General features: G+C 30.1%; 1 protein-coding gene across 1 annotated transcript; it reads left to right on the top strand.

Annotated features, from left to right (window-relative positions):
• The first annotated feature begins 11,225 nt into the window (after positions 1–11,225).
• Positions 11,226–12,314, top strand: LOC113382043. Its single transcript, XM_026620607.1, has one exon. The coding sequence runs from the start codon at positions 11,226–11,228 to the stop codon at positions 12,312–12,314; it is 1,089 nt and encodes a 362-aa protein (XP_026476392.1).
• The last annotated feature ends 811 nt before the right edge of the window (positions 12,315–13,125 follow it).

Here is a 13,125-nt window from a genome sequence, read left to right as displayed (position 1 = left end):
GAAGCACCAAGATTTGGATGGCCATCCACGAGTTTGTTGTCTCCAGCACCATTGTAAACTTTGAACCGATAAGCAACCCAGATGAGTCACATAGAACGAATAATTTCATGCCCCATTTGTGTGGCTTATTGGGCATATACTGCCGCAAATGGTGCACCATCTTCGTATCACACATCTGTTCATCGACGCAAAGTCGAGCTGGCTTTGGGATGGAATCGAATCGGTCGTTCAAGATGTTTACGACAATTCTCATCCGGAACAGAGGATCATATCCAGCTTGGCCCTTTTTCGAACGTTCAGCTTCATCTCTGAAGCATAAGAATTTCTTGATGAGCTCAAATCGCCGATATGACATTGTTTGCCGTATTGGTTCGAATGGAATATCTCCCCAATAACTTTCGAGATTTGGAAACCGGTAAAGTGACATGTATAAATGAATGCCAATGTATTTATACACATCATCGGCATCCACACTAAATGTAGTGTTTATATCTTTGCTCAGAACACACCCGTTCGTTTCTTCAACTACAATGTCTATTATTTCTTTTGAAAAGAAATAACAAAACAATTGCATCGGTGTTGTGAGCTCTTTCACTTTGGCTGGTAGCGACGAATCACCCCGGAATGCCACTTCATTCACATGCAATTGGAGAGAATTTTTCTTCCAAATTGGATGAAATTCCTTTGAGTCGATCAAAATCGATTCAAGAGCTGTAAACAGAGATAATAGAAATGATAAGCATTTGAATTCAAGTAAAAATGTAGAGTAGATGTGAAAAGAAACTTACTTTTACCAGTAAAACCACCATTATTTGGCATCGGAATCGGACAAGTGTCATCCAAAGTTGGCAATGGTGAACGTGGCCGTTTTTTTCGACGGGCAGATGTTGATGGCAATGCAGCTTGTGCAGATGTTGATGGTTCTTCGCTCAAAACATTTTCAGGTGGAACATCATCTTCTCCAACGTCAACTGCAGAAAGCAATGATTTTTTATATAAAATATGTATTTAGTAAAAATATGTATGAATTTACCTTCATGTAAAGTGGAAGAAGCAACATAAGCACTAAAACAAGTAACATTCAGTGACATGTTCACGGCATCGGCTATACTCACAGCATCAAAAATGGCATAAGTGTTGTCAAGCAGCAAGCATTCATCGATGGCATGATCCAATTCTGGAGTGATGCCGTCTGGTTCGAAGTCTGGATCATTTTCTTCATCGTCATTGTCGTTATCATTGGAGAGAGAAACGGAATTCAGCAAGTCGGCAGCTTCTTCTTCCGATAAATTCAACACGTTTAGGCGGTTCCGGTCCAAAAGGGAGAGTAAACGTGCACTGGTACGACGGTTTGACATAATTTCTGTAGTACGATAGAAAAAATTCCATAAAATTATGTATTTTTTATACTTTGATTGATAAAAATTTCAAAATTTCAAAAAAAACGATATATTTTGCACTTTAGTTCTTGAAAATTCTAAAAAAATTTAAAAAAATTCATAATATATGATATTTTCTACATTTTGACTTAATGCATTAAAAAAAAATCGATCCCAACACGTTTATCATGTAACAAAAGAGAGATAAACAAGAAAAGGTGCGATAAACGGTAAAAACGCGTTGGGGGGAAAAATCACTGAATCCGGCAAGATTACTTTGAAGTAACCTCTGTTTTTCCCTTCAAAATACCGAAAAAAAATTTTTTTTCACAATAAAATATATAATATTGAAAGGGGGATTACTTACCAACAAAATAAAAAAAATCCGATGTCGAAATAATGATTGGTTGAAGAAATATGTGGCACAAAAAACACAATTTTTTTTTCACTAAATTTGATGCTTTCTTCTCGAGAGCTCACACTATTATGACTATAGAAGCCAAACTATACTTCAAATGATGTTGGTGTCTGAAGAAGAAATGTCAAATAAAGTACGAGGGACAAGTTCATGCTTATTTGCATGTGATTATGTTGTCACACGGTGACACCAACTCTTAAATATAATTTGCCAGACGTTTCTGCGGTTGTTAACCATGTCTGGCAAGCTGATACTAGGCTATAGCATTTTTTTAGTCAGTCCAATTTTCATTTTTTTGACTTCGAATAGTTCACCAGACTCACGTTTTTTGTTGCCAGACATTTTGGGCGCTGCTAAATATGTGCCAGAGGCCAATTTATTTAATAATTTTTTAAAAAATTCAAATCATTTTAGTCTGTCTGTAATTTTAATATTATGTTCATTAAGGGTAATAAAACATAAATTAATTTGCCAGACGTTTCTGTGGTTGATAACCATGTCACCAATGTATTTGGTGTGATTAAAACAAAAACTATAATACAGGTTTAATAATAAAATTTTCATAAAACAAATAGTCAAAGTTTCGATTTTTTTTCTCAAACTTCTCATTAGATTTTTTGGAGCGGAACGTATTCGAGAACAAATGAAATCTAACATTATTAACATCGGTATCATTTTTTGCACCATACATTTGGCAAATAAATTTCTTTAACGTTATAAATATTGCTTCAATTTCTATGTCATCATCCGTTATAATTCTGTCAAATGCCAGCTGGTATTCTTGAGAAGTTTCTAATAACTTAAAAGGCCTAATTTTGCCTTTCTGAAAAATGCTGGCGTGTAATCACATCCGGTGATTGCGTGAAAACATGGTAAAGCTTTAGATGATGAATCACCAAGAATTTGGTACACCTGATTAACATTTATGTAACGCTGATGATTGCCCACACCCATATTAATCCGAATTTTCAAAGACAACTTTGAGTGATTCATATTTCCTAGAAGTATGATCAAAATATCAGAATCCGAACAGCATACAAAATCGATTTGTCGTTTGCATTAAAATCGATTTGACTAATGCACTAATGTGATAAATAATCCAAGAATCGGCTTCTTCGTGTTCTCCACATGACATTGATTCTTCAATTGTCTTAATTACTTTGTTATTCAAAACTTTATATATATATATATATATATATATATATATATATTTTTTTTTTGACTCGTTTTATTTAGCAATCAGAAATAAATAAAGATTCCTATGAGCTAAAATGACATTGTAAGAGCGATGCCTAAGAAGAGCTCCAATGAGATCATCTCAGTTTAACAATTAATATAATAATATTATATGAATAACATTTATCAAAACTTGTGTAAATAATTTTATTGCCAATAAAAGGGGCCATATCTTCACTATCCCAATGATTAATGAAAAAGCTAACTAGTGCTTCCTTAAATAGTATATTTTTTAGTTCTGCTATAATATTATGAGGTCGAATTTGGTTAAATCCAATTGATATTGGCCTATTAGCTGCTTCTCGTCTTGAACGTTCACAATCTTTGATAGAAGGAGAAAAATATTGGTCAAAGATAATGTCTATGCGAACAGACTTTATCTGACAAATACAATTCAGAAACTTTTAGAGATGCCGTCATAGGTTTGTGGTACATCGTTCATGAGATGTTTATATTAATATCAGCGGACGTTTATATTAATATCAAATTACTAGTGATTGATTTTAAAACAACAAAATCTAAGGTTCTAGGAAACGTAGAAGCATTTGAAAATATTTTTATAGTAGCTGTTTTATTACTAAATAACGAATGTCCATGTAAAACACTTAGAGAATTTGATACTGTATTTAGAGCGCAATTTAACCGGTTGGCAAGTGACTACCGCTATCTAATAATGCCCGTACATTGAATGATCTAACCAAATGAATCATAAACCCTTACAATGGCAGTAGATAACAAAGTTTGAATGTTATTTTTACAGTTAGCTAACAAAATCGTCGGTGGCTTATCAGAAGGCTTATCTACTTGATGACTAATCTAATCATTTTGTGCAATGTGTAGCAAAGTATTTTGCAATTCGGATTTACATACCCTACATGTACCTGTATACTTGCAACTTGATAAGGCATGAAAACCATCCAAACATTCTCCCAACAATTATTTTTATTTGCAAATTTCTTGTGTTCTTGTACAGACAATTTTTTGAATGCGTCACAATTAAATAATGGGTGATTTTGTTTACAGAATGGACAAATTTGCTTGGATTTTTGTTTACTAATGAAATTAACGGGTTTTGAATTAAATTTTGATTTACTAATGGAAGGTTCTGATCTAAAAGTCGCCTCCAAGGCTGAAATACGTGAAGTTAAAAATTCAAAAAATTGTTCTAAAGTAGGCAAATCTGTATTCCTATGTAAATTCCATGCTAAGCAGGTTTTATCGTCTATTTTTTTTGTGAATAAAAATATAAAGACTAAATCCTAATACTTAGCGTCATCATAGACTGATTTCAGTGATAACACCTGTTGTCGAGCAGTATTTAAAAATGAATTATAAAAATGCCCGAAGGCAGGTCCATGGTGTGAGAGCCACCACATCAAATGATTTCCTTGCCCTTCATCCCATTTTAGTCCCACCTTTTAGATAATACAACTTTTCTACATCTGTTATATTTTTGTTGTTATGTATTAACGAAATGAAAATGTCTTTGAACTCAACCCATGAATTATATTTGCCATTGAATCTCGGCAATACTATGTCTGGTAATTTTACCTGCGGATTATTGAGTTTTATTATATTATCAATAGCTTGTTTGTTATCAACGGCGTTATCTTGGACTATTTCGTCAATCCTAGTCAATAAATCTAAATGTTTCTCACAATATTTGCGGAATTCTACTGAGTACTTTTTAGGCTCGAGCAATTCCAATTCAACATATATTTCCTCGATCCGATGAAACATTTCCAGTAATTTCTGTTTGTGTATATTTAAACCGGCAGTATTATCGCTTTCACAGCTAGTAACATATTTAAATATAATGTCAAACGTAATTTCTATCTGTGACCTCTGTTGCAAAAATGTACTTAAGTCGGCCATTTTTATTGAAATCAAATTATTACTTCGAATTAATTTTATAAACTAATAACAATTGGTCTAAAGAATGAAAATATGAAAATAACTTTGAAAAAATAAGATTTGCATAAAAATGTGGTTTTAGGTTCATCTTACCCTCAAGTTCAAAAGTGAAAACAATTCGAACTCCGCCACCACCCCGGTAATGACACCCCTTCTCAGTTGAGTAATTTCATTTTTCTACAATAACGTCAGATATCGATAGAAGAACTAATTATTAAAAAAATAACTTTTAAAGTTTTTCAAAAAAACTAATACTTTTCAAGTTATTGGTCACTAAAAATTCATATATTTGGTGTTTTTCTTCGTTTTTTTGCAAATATCTACTAAAATATACTTTTTAATGAAAATCATGTAATGAATAAAATAATGTCAATAAAAATTTTGATAAATCGTGTGTTTTATAAAGTGTTCTAGGAATAATATTAAACTAGATTTGAAAGAGCAAATTCGCTTTTTATTTTGTTCAAGCAGAATCAGTCGAGTTTCGGCAGCCGTAGTGAGCACATCGTTCAAAATATTTATTTAATAGTATAATTTTGATTGTAGTGAATAGAAGAAATTATAACGGGTTATTATGAATACCGAGCCACCTGACCCGGGTGGCGGTGAGTCACAATCGTTATCAGATGTTGATATAAATACAAGTAGTGAAAGTGAATTGGAGTGGTATAATAATACATATTATGTCACAGAAGGTGACAAAATTCATTGGGTAAATGATACTACTAATATTAGAGATAAATCGGGAATAATTAATAGGAAAGATGGTGAAACATATAGAATTTATAATGAAAATAATGTAATGACTGGTAATAATTCAATAAATGACAGATCGGAAAGTACAAATAAAAAGTTAAAAGCAGATGTAATTGAAGAGGCAAATGCAAATCAAACTAGTGCTAATAATTCAGTAGTAAATGAAAACAATGAAAACAATAATAATTGGTATAATATGTGTGTAAAGGACATGGAAACTATTAAAGAAATGAAATTTTATCAAGAAACGGATGAAGGCCCATTCATAGTGCATGCTGAGAGTAAAGATAAAATATTGGAAGATTTCACCCAATGGCAGTAGGAAGAATCTTTCATAAACATTTAATAAATTTGAGTAAAGATATAGAAGAAATCAGATCAATCGGTAAAAATAAAATAAATATAGTATTGAAAAATTATAAGAGTGCAAATAGAATAATAAGAGAAAATTTATTAGAAATATTTAACATTAACGCATATATACCTAGACACAAATTAATGAGATCGGGAATTATCTTTGATATTGACCCAGAAATAGATGAAAAAGAAATATTGAGCAGTATTCGAAGTGATTGTGAAGTTTTGGCAATTAAATGTTTAAAGGGTAGAAATAATGAAACAAAAAAGGTTAGATCACAACGAGTCAAAATTGTATTTAGAGGTAATAAATTACCGGAAAGAGTTTATATACATTCAGTGAGTTGTAGGGTTGAACCATTTATTCAGAAAGTAATACAGTGCCACAATTGCTGGAGGTATGGTCACGTACAGGCCCAATGTAAAAGTAAAATACGTTGTAAAAAGTGTGCAGAGTAACATAAAATGGAGGTATGTAAAAGTGAATTAGTGATATGCGGTCTATGTTTTCGAAATCATCTAGCGGATGATAAAGGCTGTGAGGTTTACTTAAAAAATAAAAAAATTAAAGAGATTATGGCAATGCAGAATATAACATATTCCGAAACAAGAAAGATAGTGCAAAACAATGGATACGCTGAAGCAGTTGGTAACACCAATCAGTTTAAAACATATGAAAGTAGTTACCCAGAAATCATTAATACCACTGCACGGAATTCAAGTACATCAAGTAGTAATAGGTATCAAATACTATCAAATTGGAAGGAAAAAGAAGAATATTATGACAAAGAAGTGTTAATGAGAATAAATAAGCCATATAATAGGAATAATATGAGAAATTTTTACAACAGAAATTTTGAACATCGGTCAGGGGTAGATTTAGTAGAAAGAAATGATAGTACTAATTCAAACAGAAGGATTAAAAGAAATGAGATTAGAGAAATATCAACTGCACGGAGGATACAATTGAGAAGTGATATTATGAATATAATTAAAAAACTAGAGGATCAGAGATATGGGATAGATGTAAATAAAGAAGAAAATATGAATTGATAAAAACAAAATTAGAATTAGTTTTAGAAAGTTTAGGTAAAGGTAATGAAAAAAAATCATTAGAAATGGTTTATTCTGAAGGAATTGATTAATTATTTATTTAGCAAAGATTAATGTGTGAGTATGTAGGTATAAATTTAAAATTTAAAAATTATAGATATATATATATAAATATATATTGAAAAAGAAATAATAAGAAGATAGTTAAGGTTCTATTGTATTTATTTGTTTATTTGGTTAAGTAATGTTAAATTAATTAATTAATTATTGTTATTATTTTTTATATATATAAGGATTAAATTATGAGAATAATGCAATGGAATATTAGATCGTTTTATGCAAATAAAGAAAGTTTAGAAGAGTGGTTATATAATAAACAATTAGATATAATAGCATTATCAGAAACCTGGTTCAATAAGAACAGGCAGTATAATCTAAAAAATTTTAATTGTATAAGAAAAGATAGGAAGGATAATAAAGGAGGGTCGGCATTATTTATAAATAAAAATATAGATAGTAGGGAATATGAAATAAATTTTGAATCAGTCGAAGATAATAATTGTCAAATGTGTGCAGCAGAAGTTAACGTTAATAAGGAAAAAATTTATTTGATATCATTGTATGTTGTTCCCAAGACGAACATTTCAAAAGAGCAATGGAATAGATTATTCTATAAAATCCCAAAACCTTGTATCATAATGGGAGATTTTAATGCTCACCATTATGCGTGGGGTTGCTCATATAGTGATAGATATGGTAATGAACTAATGGAATCAATTGAAGAAAACAATTTATATTTAGTGAACAATGGAAGTCCGACTCTGGTATTCAAAAATACAAAAACGGTGGTTGATATAACTTTATGTTCATCAGAAATAATAAATAAGATAAAGTGGGAAGTGCAAAAGGAGTCACTGGGATCTGATCATTTTCCAATCCATGTTGAACTTAATGTGAAAAATGACAAATATATAAATACATCAGTAAGAAAATGGAATTGTAAACGAGCAGACTGGGATAAATATAAATCCGTTATAGAAGAAAAATGCGAAAAGATAGATAATTCTACAACAGAAGTTAGTTATAGTGAATTATTAGATTGGATTGATAGTGCAGCTAACAGCAGTATACAAATTAATAAGGTTAGGAATAAAACCAGAAAACCAATGTGGTTTGATAATGAGTGCTTGGATTTAATTAAAAAACGAAGAGAAATAGAAGCAAAATACAGAAATAATGCAAACTGGGAAAACTTTATGGAATGTAATAGATTCAAGGCAAAAGTAAGAAGAATTTTCAAATTGAAAAAAAGAGAAAGCTGGAATAATTATATAAATAATATAAAACCTAAAACGCCCGCTAGGAAAGTTTTTCAAAATGGTAAGATCTATGCTAAATATGGGGTGAATCGGGAAATGTATCAAATGTAGTGATGATGTATTAGATGTTCTAGTAGACAAAATAGCACCACCAGGAGTTAGTTACAATATTGATGAAGATTTAAATGGGTATGCGGAAATGGAAAATGATTTATTAAGTAAACCGTTTACAAAATGGGAACTAGAAAAAACCTGGAATAAAAGAACGGATACAGCGCCTGGATTAAATAATATTCAATATTCAATGTTAAGAAACCTTCCAGAGAAAGGTAAACAAATATTACTAAAGATAATTAATAAATATTGGAAGAGGCCTGAATTAATTGATGACTGGCATATTAATAAAGTGATTTTATTAAGAAAACCAAATATAAATAGAAATGAAATAGATGCCTATAGACCAATAACTTTAAGCTCGTGCATAGCCAAGATAAAAGATAGATTGATAAAGAGGAGGCTAGAATGGTGGTTGGAACATAATAAAATATTCCCAAGAACTCAATTTGGTTTCAGAAGAAAACATAGTACAATGGATAATTTAAGTATATTTATTAGTGACATATATTTGACATTTTCTAAAATACATATGTTGTAGCACTATTTAGTGATATAAAGGGAGCTTATGACAATGTAATACCTAATATTTTAATGGATAAATTATTAAAGTTAGGTTTGCCATTAATTTTTGTACGAAGTATAATTTATAATGTTTTCCAAAGAAAAATAGTTTTAGAGATGAATGATAGAAAATATGAAAGATACTTACACAAAGGACTTCCGCAAGGGGGTATACTGAGTCCTTTATTATATGCTTTATACCAGGGCGAGCAACCTTTTTAACCCACGGGCCAATTTGACTTTCAAAATTTTATGGCGGGCCGCACTATTTATATATATATATACTAGCTGACCCGGCGAACGTTTAGCCACAGGAAATATTTTGTATAAATGTATAAACATATGAAATATAAATGAAAGGGGCAGCTAACACAAATTACATTGATAATTTACCCACTACAACGCTAAAATACTAACATACATATTTGAATTAGGTTATGCTTGCATAGCAAAACGAGTGAGATTTCAATAACTCTGAAAGTTTTCTCTCAAAAACAGTTTTATCTTCAGATTTTAATTTTAAATTTCTAATTTTTGCTAGTATCGCTCTTTCTGCAAGACATTTAACAACTATGTACTTCTAATGCACATCGGGATATATATGTACAGTAGGATAAGCCTACAAATCAGTTAGTTTTATCGGAGGTAACCATTTCGTTGCCAATGTGCAATATGAATTGTTTTTACAATATTGCAGCGAATAGAACGGATGAATTTAAGCTTTTTATAAGCTCAGAAAAATCTTGACCAAATTTCTATTAAAAACGTTCACAAAAAAGACGATAATAGTTAATTAAACAATTACCGAGCTAAATAAAAAATGATTGGACTACTAAAACGATTATTATAAAATAATGAAAATTCGGATTTGTATGTAGTTTTTCATTCCGCCTTAAAAAAATTAAAATAAAAAACAGAATTTTTAAAAAATGTTACGTTAGTACAACCTATGACAAAAATAAATTGCCTTTTCTTTTTAAATAAAACTGAAGCTTTTTCATAACCTCAAAAGTCTGAACTAAAATTAAGTCAAAATATTTGTTGACTAAGGCGGAAATAATGTAATTGCAACAAAATTAAAAATTGCCACAAGAATCACATCTAAAAACTGGAATTTTTTAGCATTTTTCTGAATGAATTAATTATTACCCAGCGACTTTTCTTTCGTGGACCTGTGTAATTGTTTGCACACGTACGTACTTCCAAAAATATAATTTATCATAATTTGATTTGTTTTTTTTTTTCTAAAGCGAAAATTCTTAGGGCAGACATGAGATTTATAAAAATTGCGATGTTTACTGAAAAAATACATTTTCTAAATCTAATTATTTTGCATGGTAAATGGCGAAGAAACATTTACATGAGAACAGCTGTTTTGTTAGCTTTGAACATTTGGAATCACAATTAAAATTTGTTCACATTTTCGTTTTCTGAAAATGAAATGTGAAACACAAGATACTGCAAAAGATAGTATTTTTATTACCAAAATGACGAGAATACTACAATTGTTTTTTCATATCCAAAGCGACAAGTTCTCAATTTTTCTTGCAATATTGTTAAACTAATATTTAAATGTATATTTATTTTATTAGGAAATGCTATTTCTGCTAACAACAGTTTTTACCAGTATTTGACCTTTACAACCGTATTTGATAAAATATCTAGAAAAATAATCTTTTGTTGAGAAATGCTTGGCGGGCCGCAGAAAAACGTCCGGCGGGCCGCGGGTTGCTCATCCTTGCTTTATATGCTTATGACTTAGAAAAAATTTGGGTACCTGGAACAAAGATCTTACAATATGCTGATGATGTTGTGATTTATGTAGAAAGGAAAACATTAAAAGATGCTTTGGAGATTATGACAAACAATATTGATTTATACAATTTATGGTTGAGCAAAAATGGTTTAACATTATCAGAAGAAAAAAGTACGATTGGTATATTCACTAGACATAATAAAAGAAATTTCCCAACAAGCATTCAAACAAAAAATTATAATATAAAAGTTCAAGAAATAAATAAATTTTTAGGAATTTATCTAGATCAAAAGTTGGCATTCAAGACACATATAGAAAGTATTAAAAAAAAGACAGAAAAAAGTATAAATATATTAAGAATGTTAAATAAAACTTGGAATGGTTTACATCCAAGTTCAGCATTAAACCTATATAGAGTATTAATTCGACCAAAATTAGATTATGGCTCTTGGATATTTAGTAACAGTAGAAAAATTCAAGATTTAGACAAGATTCAATATCGATGTCTTAGAATATGTATAGGAGCAATGAAGTCAACGCCAACAAATGTATTATTATTGGAAAGTGAAGAAATGCCATTAGAAATAAGACGAAAGCTCTTATGTGATAAATATATTTTGAAAAACATAATAAATAATGAATCTGTGTTGAATTACAAACTGATGGAAATATGGAGATGTATAGACAGGAGCACATATTGGATAAACAAAAAAGTACCAGACATTCTAACCAGCTTTCAATTTTTAAAGGATTATAGGAAATTTAACGTAGTCCATGGAGTTCATCCATACTATGAAAAATTGTATTATAATAAAAGAACGATTGTAGTCAAAAAAGAGTATAAAAAGTGGATAGAACACGATGGACCTAATAGTATAATTTTATATACGGATGGGTCGAGAAATAATGTTTCACATAGAGTTGGATGTGCAATATGGATTGAAAAGGAAAAAATACCCATATGTTATAAACTCCCGGAGTTTATTTCTATTTATTCGGCAGAACTAATAGCTATTCGTGAAGCTGTTAGAATAGCTAAAATGAATAAGTATAAAAAAACTATGATTTTAACAGATAGTTTAAGTTGTGTAAATAAATTAGAGAAGTTCATGAATACAATAGAATTTGAAGAAAAAATATATTTTGAAATATTGAATGATATAGAGATAATTACAGGGATGGGAAATAACATAAATATTGGATGGGTACAAGGTCATATAGGTGTGGAAGGAAACGAAAAGGCTGATGAACTGGCAAAAACAGCAAGTGTAAGCGGACAAGAATATAATAAATTAAAACAGAGGAGAGATGGAAAGAAGTATGGAGAGAAACATCGCAAAGAAAAGGAAGGCATTACAAATTATATAATGACTGTTTATCGATTAAACCATGGTTTGAGGAGTTTAAAAATGAAGAAAGAAGTTTTATTGTCACCATCAGTAGGATAAGAACCAAACACGGAAGCTATGCGAAACACTTGCATAGAATAAAAGTGATAAATTCAGATATATGTGAATGTGGAAAGGAAGAAGGTACTCTGGAACATATAATTCTGGAATGTAAAAAATATGAAGAAAACAGAAAAAGAATGTTAAATTATATATATATAGAAATTTAGATATTATCAAACCGTTTAACTTAGATCTAAAAATTTGTAATAAGAATATCTATAGAGTAATATATGAATTTTTAGTTAGATCAAAAATTAAAATATAAATATGTATATTTAAAATTATATAGAAAATATTTAAGTTAAAATGTATGTTATATGGCTAATTGTATAATAAGAGGAAGCCAATAAAAATAAAAATAAAAAAAAAAAATATGATAAATAGCGATATATCCAATACTTTGTTATAAGTTTTTATATATGTTTAAAATGTAATAATAATGTTTAAATTTAAATTTTGAACAAGATTTAAATGTATTCAAAATAATTAACCACATATCTGGACATAAAATATCGTGGGGACGTTTAATTTCTAAATCTCAGAGAGTGCCACAATGTTACCGTTGCCAATATCTCACACATCAGCATTTTGCAATATGAAATTTCGATGCGTTAAATGCACTAAAGAACATGCCCCTGGAGAGTGTCCTAAAACTGATAATGAACTACCTATATGTGTAAATTGCTCTGGAAATCACCCAGCCAATTTTAATGAATGCCGATATTTCAGAGAATATCTTGAAAAACGCACCGAGAAAAATGAAAGAAGAAAAAATTCTACAAATACCATTTCTTACATACCAGCTCCC

This window comes from Ctenocephalides felis, unplaced genomic scaffold (assembly GCF_003426905.1).
Source record: "Ctenocephalides felis isolate EL2017-DRISC unplaced genomic scaffold, ASM342690v1 CF-g0.4_SCAFFOLD_03252, whole genome shotgun sequence".
Lineage (NCBI taxonomy): Eukaryota > Metazoa > Arthropoda > Insecta > Siphonaptera > Pulicidae > Ctenocephalides > Ctenocephalides felis.
This window is presented reverse-complemented; position numbering and strand designations above follow the sequence as displayed.